Source organism: Hylobates moloch, unplaced genomic scaffold (genome assembly GCF_009828535.3).
Source record: "Hylobates moloch isolate HMO894 unplaced genomic scaffold, HMol_V3 SCAFFOLD_5, whole genome shotgun sequence".
NCBI classification, from domain to species: domain Eukaryota; kingdom Metazoa; phylum Chordata; class Mammalia; order Primates; family Hylobatidae; genus Hylobates; species Hylobates moloch.
In genome coordinates this window covers 78558546-78580968 of record NW_026652280.1, presented here as the reverse complement: position 1 = coordinate 78580968, position 22423 = coordinate 78558546, and the positions used below count along the sequence as shown (strand labels likewise).

The 22423-nt window shown below is 39.3% G+C and overlaps 1 protein-coding gene and 1 pseudogene across 1 annotated transcript; both read right to left on the bottom strand.

Annotated features, from left to right (window-relative positions):
* Positions 1–686: 686 nt before the first annotated feature.
* Positions 687–1641, bottom strand: LOC116468215 (polyprenol reductase-like; annotated as a pseudogene).
* Positions 1642–3361: 1720 nt separating this feature from the next.
* Positions 3362–21703, bottom strand: OOSP3 (oocyte secreted protein family member 3). The gene is made up of 5 exons (XM_058439770.1): positions 21604–21703; positions 19959–20137; positions 6273–6370; positions 4178–4331; positions 3362–3698 (listed from the first exon to the last, which is right to left on the bottom strand). Exons 1-5 carry the CDS (start codon positions 21674–21676, stop codon positions 3618–3620), a joined length of 585 nt encoding a protein of 194 aa, XP_058295753.1. The 5' UTR covers positions 21677–21703; the 3' UTR covers positions 3362–3617.
* Positions 21704–22423: the final 720 nt, after the last annotated feature.

Here is a 22423-nt window from a genome sequence, read left to right as displayed (position 1 = left end):
GCGCAAGGCCACTTGCGCCAGCAGCGTACCTCAGTAAGATAGCAGAAGCAGGAAGTGAGCTGGCCCGAAGACACGTACCTCCTGGAGTTGGAGAGAGAGGCCATCCCGGTATCACGTAGCAGTTACGTCAGACTGGGACACTTCCTGTTTATAGGAAACTATAAAACCTCTGCCCCGTCCTCACTTGGGGCTGACGCCATTTTAGGCCTCAGCCCGTCTTCACCCAGGTGCTCATTAAAACAGCCTGTTGCTCCACACCGCCTTGTGGTGTTTGTTGGCACGTTCTTGGGTTTCAAGCCAATACAAGAGCCTTGCACTATCTCTCCCTTTGTGTGTGTGTGTGTGTGTGTGCATGTGTGACACTGTTTGTATATTTTTAGTTAGTTTGCTTGTGAAGCAGCTTGGAGAAGTCTCATCTACTTTTTATCAGTTGGTTTTTATACGGCATCTCAGAAAGTAGACACAGGAATCGCAGATCTGCCATTAGTATTTCTTCTTTGAAGACACTGGAGATTCATTTTCTTGAGTGTCATTGCCATGCTCATTCAGTGAAAACTTGTGGGGTATAGAAATGGAACAGAGAGTTTCAAGCAGTTCTGCAGAAACTGTACCTTGGACTCCAGACTTCACTGTCCTTAGGCATGGAAACCATCACCTAGTTTGCATTCTTCATGACTGAGGTTAACTTAAAACAAAAATGATAGGAAAGCTTTCCTGTGCTTCGGGTAGGAGACAAATCTACTTCTGTAGAATTTGTGGCTGAGAAAGGCAGCCAGGGCAGGATTGAAAAAGACATATGTCACCACTATTCACCAAGTTGTGGAACCCAAAGGTAACAGCCACGGAAATGTAGATCATCAGCTCTGCTAAGTAGGTAAGGAAAGAAAACATTTAAACTAGTCTCCAAATGGGATTCTGTGGTTACAGTGAATAACCACTCCTGCTTTATTTACCCTGAGATTGCCAAGAATGACATGGCACTTATACTGATGGGCAGATGGCCAGATGACTATCATCATCCCGAGAATATGGAACCACCGCGCTTGCATCAATAGCGTTTTCCCCTATTACATAGGCATTCCTGCCATCCACTGGCACTTGGCTCAGCACAGGTAGGCCGACAAGGACATAGTAGACAAGTCCAAAACAGTATTGCACGACGTGAGTCTTGCCATTAGAGAAGACACTGACGTAGAAGCATTTTTCGTAAGCTGTGCAGCCACGGAAATACCAGCACTAAGAATGCAGACAACACCAGCTTCCCTCCCTGGAACTGTGCTGCCCTGAGAATTCTGAGCAAACCATAAAGCCAGCATGGAAAAGATGCTCCCAGGAACAGAGATAGAGTAAGGCACCAAAGCAGGAAGCCATTCCGCAGCACTGAGATGATATAGAAGTGGGAAAAGTAGGAAAAAATATCTCTTGGGGACATCAAAGGCGCGGCAGGCGGCGAGGCGCGGCGGCCCCCTAACACTTGGTTTTCCCAAAGCGGATCAGGTCCTGGAAGAGCGCGCGGCCCAGGAGCAGGCCGGGCGGCAGAAGCTGCAGCAGCAGGGTCAGCAGGAAGGCGGTGGCCAGCGTGAGCCACAGTGAGCGCAACGGGTTCAGCGCCCAGAGCTCGGCTCTCCCTGAGGAAGCCATGGCTTACGCGCCCGCGTTCCGCGCTGCCGGCGCCGCCACCATCAGCCCGCGGAGTAGTGGCCGCTGGCGCGCAGTGAGCCCGTCTTAGCCTCTCTCTTTAGAACTTTAAATCTTTTTTTATTTTTTTTTTTAGAAGGAGTTTCACTCTTGTTGCCCAGGCTGGAGTGCAATGGCCCGATCTCGGCTCACCGCAACCTCCACCTCCCGGGTTCAAGCGATTCTCCTGCCTCAGCTTCCCAAGTAGCTAAGATTACAGGCATGCACCACCACTCCCGGCTAATTTTGTATTTTTAGTAGAGGCGGGGTCTCTCCATGTTGATCAGACTGGTGTCTAATTCCCGACCTCAGGTGATCCGCCCGCCTTGGCCTCCCAAAGTGCTGAGATTACAAGCATGAGCCATTACGCCTGGGAATCCTCCTTTCAGGAATGAAGCATCACAGCTTTAGGACAGTGATTAGGGTTATCACTCTCTGTCTGCCTTTACCACCGCTGGCTCCCATTCTGGACTTGGTGGGCTTTTGACTTTAAGGGACAATGGAAAAACAAGAATTATTTTATGAATGAAAGTAATAAGTTCATTCCAAAAGAATGCTATGTATGAAAGAGAGAGATTAAATATGCAAACTCTATCCACTCTTTGTCCTAATTAATACAAAAATTCTTGCATGTCTTCATTGCTGAAATGGAAACTACCCACTTTTATCACCATTTTCTGAGTTTTCCAGCTTGTTTTCATTCTTAAATTACTGGGGTTTTTTGAAGAAGGACAGGAGGAGTCTGAATATGCTGTTTATATTTAAAGGATGATGAAAATGTCAAGTAATGTTTTCTACGAAAGTAACAGGGATTCGTTCATTTCAAATGAATACTAGATATGAAAGAGAGAGAGGCAGGGAGGAAGAAAGGGAGAATGAATAAATGAACTGTAACCAACTTTAGTCCTAATTAACACACAAATCCTTACTGGTCCCCTTACTAAAATAGAAAGCAATAGCTCTGTTGGTGCAGCAAGCCTATGTGTGTTGCTTATCTGTTGTCTCACTACCACGTGTTCCTCTCTCTGCCCTACAATGTTGGAGCCAAGAGTTCAAAAATTAGATTTTCAAGCCTCACCTTTAGGTTCTGCCAGCAGGAAACACTGATGGAGATTAAAAGATGTCTATCTTCAACCAGTTATTTTCAAATAACAAATATCTAGTCAATAAACCCTATTGCCTAAGGTTTCCCACTATGAAGAATAGGACCACACAGGCAGGACCTTGAGCTAAAGGTTTTGTTAGAAACATCTCAAGATCCTCATGGGCATGTTTCAGAATGATGTTCTTACTAACTGGAAAGTGGTCATTGAAATAAAGAAGGATGGTCCTAAGGGATCACTAAAGGTTTAGTTCCTAGAGTGCCAAGAATAAAAACTAGTCTCACCCTATTGATCTTGAAGAAAGATACAGAAATATTCTGCTGTCACTGTTTCCCAAAGCCATGGGCCTACAGGAGGTCAAACTTTCTACTCTATTTCCTGGTTGATCCAATGGTGTTCATTTCTATCATGGATACTAAATCTTTGTTAAAGGAATTAAACAACTATGTAGGATTATTGTCAGTCTACTGTATTTGAAACATGACTTGCACACTAACAGCAGGTGGAGGACAGAGACCCTTCCATGCCTACATCCCAGCCTAGGTTCTGTTTTGAGATTATAATCCAGTAATCAAGAAGTATAGCCAAAGGCACAGCACATTTTATTTGTAAGATCAACTCCACATAAAAATTAAACATAGACATCGTATTATAAGAGACTATGCAAGGGCATCATGGCCTATGTTTAAAAGGAACACTTTTTAAAAACATATGAAGCACTGGGCACTATCCCAACCCAATGTCCTCTCAGGAAGTGGCACTAAAAAGTGATAAATCTGTAGTGAGTGGTTCAAAAATTAAATTTTAAGTAAACTGTAACAACAGCCATGGAAGAACCTAGAATATAGCTACATTTGCACTCTCATGGACTAATGGATGAGACATATTAAGTAGAAGTGACTGATGAGCTGCCTCTACCTACAGAGAAAAAACAAACGTAGTTAATAAAAAGTTTCCAGTGTAACCACTTGATAAACTTGGCACATAAACACATTGACTAATATATTGACCGGTGAACATGGAGGACCTACTATGTGCCAGAGATTAGAGGGAAGGGTTGAAAGAGTTGAAAATTTTTATTCAAGTGTCTGAGTACTATTTAAAGTGAGTGGTTTATCAACTCAGATTATGTTTAAACCATACTAGAGATTTTTGTTTATTTGTTATAACTAGGGTAAAGGGAGACTTATTGACAAGACCAGGATATATGTAGACACATGGAAGTAGCATTTTTTCTAAACAGGATTGAAATGTAATGTGAGACCCCTCATATAGTTAGACACTATTTAAACAACAAATACCCTCCTTAGTAGAGATTTGAGCTTTTACTTCCTTATGTCAATACGATCATTTCTATGTGGATACTGCCATGTTTTGTCTCTTCTAAGGATCCTCACTGAGGAGTCTTGAAAATATGGAATCCGAGTCAATCCAAATAAGCTAGCATTGGTTAAGTTCCAGGGAGAATGAGAATTGGTAGAGGGAGGGTCATTTTGGAATTCTGTAAGATTGTTATGGATAGTGCTTGAAGTGGTATCCAAAGATGATGAGCTGAAAGTTTTAAAGAAGATACAATTTGCACATCAGATTACATTTAAAAATAAACAAACCAGTAAGTCTCATTTTGTCTGAATTCATTTTTTTTCCTTCTACTTTAGCAGTAGTAGACTTACTACCACTGCTACCTCTCTGCCTTCTACTTGACTTTTTTTTTAAGGATTAACAAACCACCATTTACGGATGTTAGTCCAAAAAAAAAAAGTCCTACCATAGGAAAATGTATTCTAAACAGAAAACGTCAGCTCTGATAAGCTAAATAAAATCCCCAAGACAATCTCTTACAAGTATAAACTGAGAATCCTGGCTCTTTTAAAAGTTGTCATTCATAAACTACTAAAAGATTAACAGTGTCCATCCATTGATCCTGAAGATATAGCAAAGTTTCAGGGATTTCCCCAAAAGTCATAGGGCCATAGTATATTAAGAAAACATCTAAATTATTGCTTTTTAAAAAATATTTTAATACAATTATGCCCATTCAAGCCCTTTGATTTATATAAGCTATCAAAATTAGGGGGGAAGAGTTAGGTATTATGTAGAATAAAGAACAACTTAGACTAAGTTTTTTAAATTTGATCTTAAAGAGTTGAAAACTGAGTAATTTGGCTACTATTCCTGTTTCTGCAAGCATTCCCTGATCTGTGGGGTGGCAGTTAGGTGAGAAGGTGTGTTCAAGTCCTGACTTGCCATTCCCTAGCTACATGATCATGGGGACAATCACCTCTGAGCTCTGTTTAACTCATTTTACCATGTCTTACTTGGATTTCCCAAAAGCAGGACTTCGCAGGGATACTTATGTGCAGGTGATTTATTATAGAAGTGTTCCTAGTAAGGGAATGGGAGAAAAGCAGGACATAGAAGGTAAAGACAGCAAGCAGGAATGCTATTTAAGGTAGAGTCCTAGCCTCAGTAGGACCCTCAAGTGAGCTCCAAAGTTAAATCCTGCCTCCAAGTTTATCCCTGACTCAAGAAACACAGCTGGCTTTTCATGCCCCCAAATCACTCAATCATGAGAGTGGGAAGTATTTGTTAAATTTCCAAGCCCAACTGGTATCACTGAAAGCCACATCACACACAAGCAGGAAGAGGGGCAAACAGAAATAGTAAGGGGGGTCCCAGGGGATTTGAGCAGAGCATCTGTAATGGCCAAATGGCATTGATAAATACCTCATCATTGCACAGAGAAACTATGCAAACCAACCTCGCTCCAGGGTTCTAATGATGTAAAGCTTCATATTCCAAATGTTTTCCTTTTCATTAGTTCTTAGAGGGTAAACTGTGAACCATCTGTTTCATTATATGTGGGGAAAAGAAAGAGAGATCAGCCTGTTACTGTGTCTATATAGAAGGAAGTAGACATAAGAGACTCCATTTAGTTCTGTATTTGAGATGCTGTTAATCTGTGACCCTACCCCCAACCTTGTCCTTGCAAGAGACATGTGCTGTGGTGACTTAAGGTTAAAAGGACTTTGGGCAGTGCAGATGTGCTTTGTTAAACAAGTGCCTAAAGGCTGCTTATGGTTAAAGGTCATCACCATTCTCTTAAATCTAGAAAAAAAGAAGAACATTCGTCTCCTGCCCGTCCCTGGGCGATGGATGGAGCAATACTGCCAGAAGGTTTATGGAGATGTTCGCATATGCATCTCAAAGGCACAGCATTTTCTTTTGAACTTATTGATGTTGCAAGGCCTATTGCCCAGTCACTCCCTTATCTTTTTGATGGTAAAGATAATTATCAATAAATACTAAGGGAACTCAGAGGCCGGTGCCGGTGTGGGTCCTCTGTAAGCACAGCACCGGTCCCCTGGGCCCCGCTTTTCTTTCTCTACACTTTGTCTCTGTGTCTTATTCCTTTTCTCAAGTCTTTTGTCCCACCTAACGAGAAGCACCCACAGGTGTGGAGGGGCAGGCCACCCCTTCAATTATACTGACCCGTATACAATACACATCAAAGGAATTTTGCCAGTGACTCCTTTGTGCATTATATTACAGTGGAGTGCTGAATAAAAAACTGTTACATATGAGAAAACCTAATGGGACAAAAAGACTTTATAAGTTGATGTCATGTCATGCAGGAGTTTTAAAGACATTTGAACAATGAACAGATCAAGATAAGATGTAAGCTCTTTATACTGCACCAAGGTCTCTCTGCACAGTGCTGGAAAAAGAAAACTGATTCACCAGAAAAATTTTTAAAAAACACCATCCGAGGCTTTTGATCATCAGCGCAATCAGTTAATATGTGTGGAAATAAAATAACAAGATTGTAATCTTGAATTGCCAGACTAGGAACAAGGGCTACAGCTTCTACTTAACAAGTTTTTTTTTTCTGATATTTGGCCCTTAAACATTATCACAGTGCTGTATCCCAGATGTCTGAAAATATTGAACCAATTGGAGATTTGTGTTTTCCTAATGCATGCTCGTTGTGGAGATGTCAAAAACACTATGTTGGTCCAGCATGGTGGCTCACACCTGTAATCCCATCACTTTGGGAAGGTGAGGCAGGAGCAGGAGGATTGCTTGAGCTCAGGAGACCAGCCTGGGCAATATAGCAAGACCTCATCTCTACTAAAAATCAAAAAACAGTCAACTGGGTTGAGTGGTTCCAAGCCACTCAGGAGGCTGAGATGGGAGGATCACTTGAGTCCAGGAGGTGGAGGCTGCAGTGAGCTGTGATCATGCTGTAATCATGCCACTGCACTCCAGCCTTGATGACAGAACAAGACTCTGTCAGAAAAAAAAAAAAAAGCCACTATGGTTATGGTCAAAGATTCATAATCTTAACACAGGAATAACTTCTGTAAACACATTTAGGTATATGTTTTTCTATTGATAATTTTTACAAAAATGTCTTACTGAATTACTATTTTTCAGCCTGTTAAATAACGCAATAAATATTCTTATAGAAATAAAATTTTTCCAAAAATAATGAATAGAAATATAGAATTCAATAACATGATTATTTTCCCATTGTATTGCTATTGAAGGTTATTTTAGTTGAGTATATAAATTGTATCTAAAGTGTGGAAAATAGATATTATATGCTCCTTATTTCTCTTGGTAATTATGTATTCAATAGTGATTTCTAGTATGCAAACTAAAGACCACCAAAAAATCCACTTCTTCATAAAACAGTAAGAAAATGGCAGAAATTATCAAATTCAACACTTTTAAGACTCTGAATATGATCCTAAGTCTTGCAACAATTCAAGGAGCATTTATTCCAGAAAAAAATGATGGAATCTCAGTAAGAATGATAGCTTTTTGGCATTTTAACTTGTTCTATTTCAAGTTCCCTCTTCCCAGTACACAGTATCTATGAAAGCCAACAGCCTAGCAGGATCCAGAGGGAACAGATGGTTTGGAGCTCCTCAAAAGCCCCATCTTCAGAGAACTGTCATTTTTTTTTTTTTTTTTTTTTACTTTTCCTGAAATCCTGGTTATTTGACTTGACTCTGAATGTGCTCAAAAGGAATAGACCTATATAAAACAAGTAAAGAGATTGGATTAGTAATCAAAAACTACCCACAAAGAAAGTCCAGGCACCACCAGGCTCCACTACTCAATTCTATCAAACATGTAAAAAAAGAATTAGAACCAGTGCTTCACAAAATCTCCCAACAAATAGAAGTGGAGCAGAGGAGAGGCCAAGAAGGCCAAGTAGAAACAGCTCCAGTCTGCAGCTCCCGCCGAGATGGAAATAAATGGTAAGTGAATTCTGCATTTCCAACTGAGGTACCCAGATTCTCTTATTGGGACTGACTAGGCGGTTGGTACAACCCACAGAGAGCAAGAAAAAGCAGGGTGGGGTGATGGTTCACCCAGGAGCTGCACAAGGAAAAGGGCCGTCCCTCCCCCAGTCAAGGGAGGTGGTGAGAGATTGTGCTACCCATCCGGAGAGCTACACTTTTCCCATGGATTTTTACAACCCACAGAACAGGAGATTACTTCATGAGCCCACACCACCAGGGCCTTGGGTCCCAAGCACAAAGCTTTGCAGACTCATGACAGCTGCTCAGGGCAGCAGCCGCTCAGGCAGGCACTGAGCTGCAGGAGTTTTTGTATACTCCAGCAGCTGCTGGAACTCCAGTGAGGCAAGAGATTCGTCCACTACTGTGGGAAGGAAACTGAAGCCAGAGGGCCAAATAGCCTTGCTCAGCGGATCACACTCCCACAGAACCCTGCAAGCTATGACCTACTGGCTTGGAATCCCCACTGGCCAGCACAGAGGCCTGCAGTCTGCCTAAGATGACCGAGTTCCTGTGGGGAGGGGCCACCACCATTACTGCCGCTCTAGTCAGCGGTTGGGGGATTCACCCCAGTGCAGTGCACCTGCTCTGCTAAGGGACAGCCAGACTGCTTCCTTAAGCAGGTCCCTGATTCCATGCCTCCTGACTGTGTAAGACCTCCCAACAGGGGTTGCCAGACAGCTCACACAGGAGAGTAACAGCTGGCATCTGGTCGGTCCTCCCCTGGGACAAAGCTCCCAGAGGAAGGCACAGGCAGCAATCTTTGCTGTTCTGCGGCCTCAACAGGCAATACCCAGGCAAATAGGGTCTGAAGTGAACCTCCAGAAACTGCAGCAGGCTTGCAGAAGAGGGGTCTGAATGTTAAAAGAAAAACAGAAAGCAACAACATCAACAAAAAAAGACCCCACAAAAACCCCATCCAAAGGTCAACAACCTCAAAGGTCAAAGGTAGATACATCCAAGAAGATGAGGAAAAATCAACACAAAAATGCTGAAAATTCCAAAAGCCAGAATGCCTCTTCTTCAAATGATTACAACACCTCTTCAGCAAAGGCACAGAACTGGGCTGAATCTGAGATGGATGAACTGACAGAAGTAGGCTTCAGAAAGTGGGTAATAATGAACTTTGCTGAGCTAAAGGATTATGTTCTAACCCAGTGTAAAGAAGGTAAGAATCATGATAAAAGATTGCAAGAGCTGTTAACTAGAATAACCAGTTTAGAGAGAAACATAATGACTGATGGAGCTGAAAAACACAGCACAAGAACTTTATGATGCAAACACAAGTATCAACAGCTGAACTGGCCAAAGTGGAAGAAAGAATATCAGAGCTTGAAGAATATATTGTTGAAATAAGGCAAGCAGACAAGATTAGAGAAAAAAGAATGAAAAGAAATGAACAAAACTTCTGAGAACTATGGGACTATGGAAAAACACCAAACATATGAGTGATTGGAGTACCTGAAAGAGACGGGGAAGATGGAACCAAGTTTGGAAAACACACTTCAGGATATCATCCAGGAGAACTTCCTAACCTAGCAAGACAGGCTAACCTTCAAATTCAGGAAATCCAGAGAACCCCAATAAGATACTCCACAAGAAGGTCAACCCCAAGACACATAATCATCAGATTTTCCAACATTGAAATGAAGGAAAAAAATGTTAAGGGCAGTCAGAGAGAAAGGCCAGGTAACCTACAAAGGTAAGCTCATCAGACTAACAGCAGGCCTCTCAGTGGAAACCCTATAAGCCAAAAGAGATTGGGGGCCAATATTCAACATTCTTAAAGAAAGGAATTTCCATCCCAGAATTTCATATCCAGCCAAACAAAGCTCCATAAGAGAAGGAAAAATAAAATCCTTTTCAGACGAACAAATGCTAAAGCATCTCATCACCAGAAGGCCTTCCTTGCAAGAGTTCCTGAAGGAAGCATTAAACATGGAAAGGAAAAACCATTAATGGCCACTACAAAAACACACTAAAGTACACAGACCAATGACACTATGAAGCAACTACATTAACAAGTCTGCAAAATTAACCAGCCAGCATCACGATGACAGGACCAAATTCACACATAGCAATATCAACCTTAAATATAAATGTGCTAAATGCCCCAATTAAAAGACACAGAATGGCAAGCTGGATAAAAAGACAAGACCCATTGGTGTGCTGTATTCAAGAGACACATCTCATATGCAAAGACACAAATAGGATAAAAATAAAGGGATGGAGGAAAATTTACCAAGCAAATGGAAAGCATAAAAAAGCAGGAGTTGCAATCCTAGTTTCTGACAAAATAGAATTTAAACCAACAAAGGTCAAAAAAGACAAAGAAGGTCATTACATGGTAAAGGGTTCAATTCAACAAGAAAAGCTAACTATCCTAAATATATATGAACCCAACACAGGAGCACCCAGATTCATAAAATAAGTTCTTAAAGACCTACAAAGAGACTTAGACCCCGACACAATAGTGGGAGACTTTAATACCCCACTGTCAATATTAGATCGAGACAGAAAATTAACAAAGATATTCAGGACTTGAACTCAGCTCTGGATCAAGTGGACCTGATAGATATCTACAGAACTCTACACCCCAAAACAACAGAATATACATTCTTCTCAGTGCCATATGACACTTACTCTAAAATTCATCACATAATTGGAAGTAAAACACTCCTCAGCAAATGCAAAAGAACTGAAATATAACAGTCTCTCAGACCACAGCATAATCAAATTAGAACTCAAGATTAAGAAACCCACTCAAAACCACACGATTACATGGAAATTGAACAACCTGCCCCTGAATGACTTCTGGGTAAATAATGAAATTAAGGCAGAAATCAAGTTCTTTGAAACTAATGATAACAAGGAGACAATGTATTAGAATCCCTGGGATGCAGCTAATGCAGTGTTAAGAGGGAAACTTATAGCACTAAATGCCCATATCAAAAAGCTAAAAAGATTTCAAATTAACACCCTAACATCAAAACTAAAAAGAACTAGAGAAACAAGAGAAACCCCAGAGCTAGCAGAAGACAAGAAATAGCCAAGCTCAGAGAAGAACTGAATGAAATAGAGACATGAAAAACCCTTCAAAAAAAATCAATGAATCTGGGAGCTGCTTTTTTGGAAAAAAAAAAAATCAACAAAATAGGTAGACCACTAGCCAGACTAATAAGGAAGAAAATAGAAAAGATTCATATAAACACATTCAGAAATGGTAAGGGGGATACCACCACTGACCCTACAGAAACACAACCAACTATCAGAGAATACTATAAATACCTCAAACTAGAAAATCTAGAAAAAATGGATAAACTCCAGGACACATACACTCTCCCAAGACTGAACCAGGAAGTTGAATCCCTGAATAGACCAATAACAAGTTCTGAAACTGAGGCAGTAATAAATAGCCTACCAAACAAACAAACAAAAAAGCCCAGGACCAGTTGGATTTACAGCTGAATTCTACCAGAGATACAAAGAGGAGCTGGTACCATTCCTTCTGAAACTATTCCAAACCATTGAAAATAAGGAACTCCTCTCTAACTCATGTTATGAGGCCAGCATCATTCTGATACCAAAACCTGACAGATATACAACAAAAAAAGAAAACTTCAGGCCAATATCCCTGATGAATATCAATGTGAAAATCCTCAATAAAATACTGGCAAACTGAATCTAGCAGCACATTCAAAAGCTTATACATCACAATCAAGTTGGCTGCATCCCCAGGATGCAAGGCTGGCTCAACGTATGCAAATCAATAAATATAATTTGTCACATCAACAGAACTAAAGACAAAAAACACAGGATAATCTCAATAGATACAGAAAAGGCCTTTGAGGAAATTCAACATCGCTTCATGTTAAAAATTCTCAATAAACTAGGTATTGAAAGAACATACCTCAAAACAATAAGAGCCATTTATGACAAACCCACAGCCAATATCAGAAGGAAAGGGCAAAACCTGTAAACATTCCCCTTGAAAAATGGCACAAGACAAAGGTGCCCTCTCTCAGCACTCTTATTCAACATAGCTGGAAGTTCTGGCCAGAGCAATCAGGCAAAAGAAAGAAAGAAATGGTATTCACATAAGAAGAGAGAAAGTCAAATTGTCTTTGTTTGCAGATGATGTGATCCTATATCTAGAAAACCCCATGGACTCAGCCAAAAGCTTCTTAAGCTGATAAACAACTTCAGGAAAATCTCAGGATACAAAATCAATGTGCAAAAATCACAAGCATTCCTATACACCAACAACAGACAAGCAGAGAGCCAAATTATAAATGAACTCCCATTCACAATTGCCACAAAGAGAATAAAATGCCTAGGAATACAGCTAACAAGGGAAGTGAAGGACTTCTCCAAGGAGAACTACAAATCACTGCTCAAGGAAACCAGAGAGGACACAAACAGATTAAAAAAACATTCCATGCTCTTGGATAGGAAGAATCAATATCGTAAAAATGCCCATACTGCCCAAAGCAATTTCTAGATTTAGTGCCATTCCCATTAAACTACCATTGACATTCTTGACAGAATTAGAAAAAAAAAAACTATTTTAAAAATCATATGGAACCGAAAAAGAGCTTGTACAGCCAGGACAATCCTAAACAAAAAGAACAAAGCTGGAGGCATCGTGCTACCCAACCTCGAACTATACTACAAGGCTACAGTAATCAAAACAGCATGGTACTGGTGCAAAAACAGACACAGAAACCAATGAAACAAAATACAGAACTCAGAAATAAAACTGCACATCTACAACCATCTGATCTTTGATAAACCTGACAAAAACAAGCAATGGGGAAAGGATTTCCTATTTAATAAATGGTGCTGGGAGAACTGGCTAGTCATATGCAGAAAATTGAAACTGGATCCTTCCTTACACCTCACACAAAAACTAACTCAAGATGGATTAAAGACTTAAGTGTAAAACCCAAAACTATAGAAACTCTAGAAGAAATCTAGGCAATACCATTCAGGTCATACACATGGGCAAAGATTTTATGATGACATTGCCAAAAGCAATTGCAACAAAAGCAAAAAGTGACAAATGGGATCTAATTAAACTAAAGAGCTTCTGCACTGCAAAAGAAACTATCATCAGAGCAAACAGACAACCTACAGAATGGGAGAAAATTTTTGCAATCTATCCATCTGACAAAGGTCTAATATCTAGAATCTACAAGGAACTTAAGCAAGTTTACAAAAAAAAAAAAAAAAACCCTTAAAAAGTGGGCAAAGGGGTGTGGTGTGGCTCATGCCTGTAATCCCAGCACTTTGGGAAGCCAAGGCACATGAATCACTTGAGGGCAGGAGTTCAAGACCAATCTGGCCAACATGGTGAAACTCAGCCTCTACTAAAAATACAAAACAAAATTAGCTGGGCATGGTGGCACATGCCTATATTCCTAGCTACTCGGGAGGCTGAGGCAGTAGAATTGCTTGAATCTGGGAGGCGGAGGTTGCAGTGAGCCAAGATCATGCCACTGCACTCCAGCCTGGGTGACAGAGGAAGACTCTGTCTCAAAAAAAAAAAAAAAAAAAAAGTGGGCAAATGACATGAACAGACACTTCTCAAAATAAGACATACATTTGGTCAAAAAACATTAAAGCTCAACATCACTGATCATTACAGAATGAAAAATTAAAACCACAATGAGATACCTTCTCACACCAGTCAGAATGGCGATTATTAAAAAGTCAAGAAACAACAGATACTGGAGAGGTTGCAGAGAAATAGGAACTCTTTTACACTGTTGGTGGGAATGTAAATTAGTTCCACCATTGTGGAAGACAGTGTGGTGATTCCTCAAAGATTTACAACTGGAAATACCATTTGAAAAACAACCCCATTACTGGGTATATACTCAAAAGAACATAAATCATTCTGTTACAAGAATACATGCATTTGATCAAACAATCCCATTACTGTGTATATACCCAAAAGAATATAAATTCTATTACAAGGATTCATGCACGTGTATGTTCATTGCAGCACTATTCACAATAGCAAAGACATGGAATCAACCCAAATGCCCATCAATGATAGATTGGATAAAGAAAATGTGGTACATACATACCATGGAATACTATGCAGCCATAAAAAGGAATGAGATAATGTCCTTTGCAGGGACTTAGGTGAAGCTGGAAGCCATTATCCTCAGCAAGCTAACACAGGAACAGAAAACCAAACACTGCATGTTCTCACTTAAAGGTGGGAGCTGAACAATGAAAACACGTGGACACAGAGAGGGGAACAACACACATAGGGGCTTGTCAGGGGAGGGTAGGGGAGTAGAACATTAGGAAAAATAGCTAATGTATGCTGGACTGGATACCTAGGTGATGGATTGATAGTTGCAGCAAACCACCATGGCACACATTTACCTATGTAACAAATCTGCACATCCAGCACATGTACCCCAGAACTTAAAATTTTTTAAAATTAAAATAAATATTTTTTAAAAAAAGAAATAGAAGATGGCACATTATTCAACTCATTCTATGATGTATTGCCCTGATATTAAAACCAAAGACATCGCAAAAAGAAACTATAGATCAATGTACCTTATGAATGTACATAAAAAACTTCCAACCCAAATGCCCATCAATGATAGATTAGATAAAGAAGATGTGGTACATATGCACCATGGAATAATATGCAGCCATAAAAAGGAAGAAGATCATGTACTTTGCTGGGACATGGATGGAGTTGGAAGCCATTATCCTCCACAAACTAATGCGGGAACAGAAAATCAAATACTGCATGTTTTCACTTATAAGTGGGAGCTGAATGATGAGAACACATGGACACATGGGGGACAACACACACTGGGGCCTGTCAGGGGGATGGGGAAGGAGAACATCAGGAAGAATAGCTAATGCATGCTGGGCTTCGTACTTAGGTGATGGGATGATCTGTGTAGCAAACCACCATGGCACACATTTACTTATGTAGCAAACCTGCACAACCTGCACATGTACCCCTGAACTTAAAGTTGAAGAAAAAAAAGAAGATATCATTGTCTAACCACCCCTACCCTGCCCAGACAAAAAATAAAAACTTCAGCCTACCATATCCAGCAACATCTAAAAAGGATTAAGCAGTATGACTAAATGAGATTTATCCCAGGAAAAGGATATGTTGGCTCCACATACAAAAATTAGTGTAATACACCATATTAATAGAAGAAAGGGCAAAACCCATATGATCATCTCAATAGTTTCAGGGGGAAAAAAACTATAAAATTAAATACCATTTATGATAAAAACTCTCCACAACTAAAGATAAAAGGGCACATCCTCAACCTGATTAAGAGCACCTGTGAAAATCCCACAGCCAGCATCATATTTAACGATGAAAGACTGAAAGCTTTTCCCTTATAATCAGAAATAATACAAAGATGTTCACTCTCACAACTTGTATCCAATATTGTACTGGAGGTTCTAGCTAGGAAAAGTAGGCAAGAAGACAAAACAAAAATTATCCAGATTGGAAAGAAAGACTAAAACTATCTCTATTTAAAGATGACATGAGGCCTGGCACAGTGGCTCACACCTATAACCCCATCACTTCAGGAGGCCAAGGCGGGCAGATCACTTGAGGTCAGGAGTTTGAGACCAGCCTGGCCAACATGGTGAAATCTGCTATCTACTAAAAATAAAAAAATAAATAGCTGGACGTGGTGGTACACACCTGTAGTCCCAGCTACTTGGGAGCTTTGAGGCAGCAGAATTGCTTGAACCAGGGAGGTGGAGGTTGCAGTGAGCTGAGTTCATGCCACTGCACTCCAGCCTGGGCAACAGATTAAGACTGCAGAGAGAGAGAGAGAGACAGACAGACAGACAGACATAATCTTGTATATAGAAAATCATAAGAGATCCATCCAAAAAAAAACTATTACAACTAATAAGCATGCTCACTAATGTTGTAGGAGACAAGATCAATTGACAGAAATCAATTCTATTTCTGTACACTAGCAATGAACAATTTGGAAATAAAATTAATAAAACAGTTTCAAGTTCAGTTGGATCCTGGCAGCAGCTGCAGCAGTTCTCTTCTGTGTCGCTCTTTGCCATCTCCTTTTCACTTCCGGAACATATGTGCACATATATTTGTTTAAATAACTGTTCTTAATTCTTCTGCATATATAACCAGGAATTAAACTGCTGTCTGTTATTTAAGCCACGGCAAGATTCTTCCCTTCTTCCCAATAGTAAACCAGGAATATTAGAAATGTTTTATATTTGAAAAAGACCTGTATATGAATCCAGAATCCTTAACCCTGGTTTTCCTAACTTCTCTAGAAAACCCATTATCTGTGAAATATTTTGTCATTAATCACATTAATGTTTTCATTTTGTGCATAACAATTAGTACTCAATTTAAAATTATCTTCCTTTAAAAGTAGCTAAGTTTGCAGTGTCCAGCAAGAGACTGACAGTCATGGCTGTCTGACCTTTTGTAGGTTACTTAATTTTTTTGAATTTCATTATCCTCTTCTGTACAATGGGGATAATAGGACCTACTTCACAGGATTATTGCGCAGTCCCCTGTCTTTCTTAAGACAGGAAAAGTTTCTAACCCATCATTTAACAACTCTTCTAAGCACCAAATATTTTGTTTCACAAATTTGCTATTCATTCAGAAAAATAACTTAAAAAGTGAGTAAATTCTACATAGTTATAGTTCTCAAATGACTTGTACATTATGGTTCCTGTTCACATTTTACTACATGTAATCTTCTAAGGTTTTTAGATTTCTTTGGAGGTTGGAGTTAGCAATATCGCTAAGGTAGATAACTTTTCAACATTCTTGGATCAAGCTGATATTTTGGTGAAAAGAATTCCTGCATTTCTCAAAGAACTAGGTCTGAAGCAAAAATCAGTTCCAATGAACAGGTGTCCAAATGGGCTGTTTAATAAAATCTAATCATTTTAAACAACTCTGGCGTTTCAGTGTTTTGTTTTGATCCTGTGAGTTTTAAAACTAGTATTTTAGGTGACTGGTAAAGAAAGAAAGCAAACAATAGAATAAAGAGTTGTTCCCAGAAAGAATTGAAGTTGGGGCAAATAAATTATTAACTTTGATTTGTTAGACCTTTCATTGAAGACATTCAGCTAAAGACTTATCATCTTTAGAAAAATAAAAGACTATGCAACTCCAAAAAATTAAATACACAGTTACCATTTGAGCCACAAATTTCAGTCCTAGGTTTTTACCCAACACAATCGAAAACAAATGTCTACACATAAACATGTACGCAAATGTATAGCAGTAACAAAAAATGAAAACAATTATTCAGCCATAAAAAAGAATGCAGTATTGAGATATGCTATGATACAGACAAACTTTGAAAACATGCTAAGCAAAAGTCATGAAAGGCCACATATTGTATGATTGAATTTATATGACATATCCAGAGTATGCAAATCTATACAAAGAGAAATTAGACCTGTGGTTGCCTATAACTAGGGGACAGGAGGCAGTGGAGTGACCACTGATGGGTATGGTTGCATTTTTGAGAAGTCATTAAAATATCCTGGAATTAGAGACTGGTGAGGGTTGTACATCTTTGTCAATGTACTAAAAACCACTGTATTGTACACTTAAATGTTTAATTATTCTTTCCTAATCCATGCCTGCTACTTAAACTGATTGCTACAGTCCTTCATTTTGTTTTTAATACTGTTGAAATTCTAGATCCTGCCCTTTAAATGGAAAATCTTTATAATAAATTATAAACCTAAGAAAGAAATGAAGCCACCAAGGTAGAGATCCTTTGACTCATAAAACTCAAAGAATCTGATTTGATAAGGTATTAAATCAAAATACTCATATGAATATTAACTTTTTTTTGTATACTATGGAAACTTGAAAACATTTTAACATTAATCAAATTGTTCCATATACAATCTGTCCTTGAAAGGTAATTTCAAAGGGGTCTTATAAGACCCTGAAAACTTTAGAAATGGTTTTCATGCCACAGGGGGAAGAAAAAAAAAAAAAAAAAAACCTTCAAAAGAAACCTACAGCTCTGATTGGTTATTTTACTTCATAGTTCGTGGCTTCTGTAATAACACTGTGGCTGATGTCTCTGCCTCTCTTAGTGTCTCATATTTAGTTGTATAAGCTTTGTAAAGTTGGGTTATTAATTCTTTGGCCTTTGTAATGATTTCCCCATATCCATAATAAGTCATACTTTGAAATATGGGAGAAACCACAAAGGCCAAAGAAATTAAAAATCTGCAAACTTTCATGTAGTAAGTTTTGTAGATGTGAAACAGCATATTGAAGGAAATCAGAATTGTTTGTATAGGACACACATACCTCTAAATGGAGAGTGTGGTTATCCACCACCTAATTTTCCTATAAATATACTACTTTTTTTCTTTCTTTTTTTTTTCTTTTTGAGACGGAGTCTCACTCTATTGCCCAGGCTGGAGTGCAGTGGCACGATCTTGGCTCACTGCAACCTCTGCCTCCCAGGTTCAAGCAATTCTCCCCGACTCAGCCTCCTGAGTTGCCGAGATTACAGGTGGCCACTAAGCTAATTTTTGTATGTTTAGTAGAGACAGGGCTTTGCCATGTTGCCCAGGCTGGTCTCAAACTCTTGACCTCAGGTGATCTGCCTGCCTCGGCCTCCCAAAATATACTATTTTTATCACATTGTAAAACCAGTGCATACTGAATGCAGGGTCCACTTTTCTTCCTCCACCAAAGGTTAATATTGAATAGTCTGTATGTTGCTGTCAGAAAACCCTCGCTCTCCTCCTCCCTAGTTCTATTGCCTTAATCACCTGGATTCAACTTCATTCCAGTGATAAAACCACAGAGAAAAACAAAAGACACAGGAGATTTTATCACCAACTTCTATTGAGCATTCAAGGATCAAAAAATTCCAATTTTTTTTTTTTTTTTTTTTTTTTGAGACAGTCTCACTCTGTCGCCCAGGCTGGGGTGCAGTGGCACAATCTTGGCTCACTGCAACCTCCACCTCCCGGGTTCAAGCGATTCTCCTGCCTCAGCCTCCCAAGAAGCTGGGACTGGACAGGCACATGCCACCACGCCTGCCGAATTTTTTATATTTTTTTTAGTAGAGACGGGGTTTCACTGTGTTAGCCAGGATGGTCTCGATCTCCTGACCTCATGATCTGCCTACCTCGGCCTCCCAAAGTGCTGGGATTATAGGCGTAAACCACCATGCCTGACCAAAACTTCCAATCTTAACTTAAACTGTTTCAAAACTTGACAAGGAGCATATGAGAAAGAATGAATTCTAGACCAATCTCATTCATGGACATAGATGTCAAAATTAGAAACAACATACTAGAAAATCCACCTCCATCTCAAACCTCCTCGGATGTTTTTGTCCTCTGATTTCCCCTAGTGAATTCTACCTCTGGTGTCATCCATTTTTTCATTGCCTTCTTCTTCAAAGGAAGAATGTAAATCCCAATTTACCAACATGCAAGTTTCAGTTACATATCTGTTGAGCAGATGCATGATCTATGGTAAATTGTTACCCATTTTAGCCTCAGTTACTATGAAAACTAGGAACAATGACTGCTTTACAGTGCTTCTAGACTTCAGGGGATGTAAGAACTAAAAAAGACTTCAGAGTGCTTGGATAGTTATACTACTATATATGTTGAAGTATTCTCCTCCACAATGGGCTACGTGCCATGATATTTCATGGCCAAGTCAAGGTTCCACTGGTCTTCCTATCCTAAAAGTACCAAATTCAAGTAATTCAAGAGCCATAAAAAAATCTCACACTGACAGTACACACAGTGCTACTGCAAGGTACAACCTAGGGGTTAGTTTATTATTTGAAATGCTTGCAGCTCTTACCTCTTTCTGAATCCCACACTCAGTGGCAGGGTAATTAAACTCATATCCCTTCACAGTTACATTGGTTACAGGACAGCCAGTTCCCAGAGATGCTTCATCAGAATGCAAAATATGATCTTGACCAAGTAAAGTTGGTTCAGCCACAACCCAGAACATAGAGGAAGTACATCCTACTGACACTGTTGAAAAAAATTTTTTTTAAGATTTAGTTAATAAATTATTAACTTTGAATGATGAGATTCATTCAAAGTCTAAAGATTAGGATAGCATATCTAAAGATTTAGATAGCAATTTTATGCCAAACAACACCCAGACAAAGTTTGAGCATAGCATATTTAAACATATATATATATATATATATATATACATATATCACTGTAAAACAGCCTTGAGAGATACAATATGATCACTCAGATGAAATGGTAAAATTGTAAATGAAGGATCAGTCCCATTCAAGCCTATCTGGAAACAACCTCTGTCTCTTCCCCTGCCAGTACTGTTTCCTTAAAAGTTCAACATTAAGCTAAATATGGGATGCTGTCTCTGCTGCTTTTGCTGTATGGGGCTGCCCATGGATTGGGGGAGCCTCAAGCTGGTGTGCTGGCCTTGAGTTTATATAATTAGGCTGGTGTAAATGACTGATAGAGCACTGAAGTTGCAGCTTCTACGGCCTCTGACTCTCATCCCTGGCAGACATCTACATCCCATGTGGGTTAAGAGACAAGGGAAACTGTACCCTGGGGCATTTGCTAGACCTGCCAGTAAGATGAAGATCTGCACCTGCTCTGTCTCCACCCCATATCCTTCTATGAGGCAAAAGGGAGATAGTCTCAGATTAAAACCTTGTGTGGTGAGTCTGTCAACTCAAAACATTCACAGCTGTGGTGCTACAACAGCATTTCTTCATTTTGTGTCCATTAATTCTACTACCAGAAGCATATCCAAAAAACATTTTTAGACAAAAACATATCCTTTAGATAAAGCAATTCATCACTGTATTTTCATGATAAAAAAACTAGAAATAACAAAATTACATGTATTTTATATGTATTATTTCTATCCAGTAACTTTTTACATAAATAAAAATATATAGTTTAGATGAGAAAAGATTACGGTAAAATATGGAAAAAGTAAGTGGAATGCAAATAAAACTATTAATATTAATGATAACAACTTTATGACTTAGGGAGAATAAGAAGTGAAAGGAGAAAAAATGAAGAACTTTATTTTCTCAACCTGATTTATGATCACTAACTCATGACCACTTAGGAGGCAACAGGGCAGGACAGGAGGCAGGTGGCAGGATTATGAGTGGGAGATCAGGGTGGGAGGTGGAAGAGCAAGTTGAAACCTTAAATTGAGAAATATTTTTCCACAGGTAGGGTGAATTGGGTGACAAAACACAACAGAAAACACCTAAATCCAGAGGAAGAATAAAACTAGCTCTTTCCCAAGTATTAGGATAAACTAGATAAATCACTTGCTTTGCGGGGTGGTAGAGAGCAAACAAGAGAAAGCAATACCACTACAAAAGCCAGAAAACTATATTAGAAAGTCACTTCTACTCAAAACAGCAAACAGTAAAAGGCCCACAACCGCTAAGAAACTATGCCTTCAAACAACAAAACATAAAGGTCACCTGTACCTGACTCTCGCTCAGAAAGAGTCAAAATCGTGCACAAAAGGAAAGACGACTGTAACCTCACAAAATCTTTCATGACGTCAGCTGCCAGCTAATGACCCCTGAAAAATTCAGGAAATTGGAAGCGGCTGCCCTGCTTTGGATACTTTTATACCCGCTGCCACACCCAGCTGACTACATTTACAAATCACTTTCTGCCAATGGCTCATATTTTCCAGGAATGTATTGTTTTTGCCAATTTAAATTGCTTAATGTTTGGAAAATACAGAAAGTATAAAGAACAAAATTAAAACTCTTTATAAAAACCACTATTTTTATATTCACAGAAAGAATTTTTTCTCCCTGCTGAACCCTGACTTTCTCTTCATCACTCCAGGACCAAAATCAGACTGCAAATAAAGTACCATTGACAAATCTTTGAGAACTGTGACTTCTTCAGGCCCTCCAAAGTTCCTAGAACAGAATGTTCACAGAAGGTCAATGCATGTTTATTGAATTGTTGGGAAATGATTTTCAAACTTTAGCAGCATCAAAAACACCTGCAGCACTTGTTAATATACCGATAGCTGAACTGTGTTCTGGAGATTCCTATTCAGGGCTGGGAATGGAAGGGCCAAGAATTTACATTTCTGAAAGTTTCCAGGTGCTGCTGATGCTGCTGACCCCAGGATCATACTTTGAGATTGTGCTTCAGGCATGGTCACTTTAGGAAGTATTTATTTCAATGGCTCCCAAATTTTAGATTAATTTGCAAAATTATCTGGAACGCCATTTAAAAATATGTGTATTCTAACCCCAATCTAGTCCATTGAGATCTGTTATA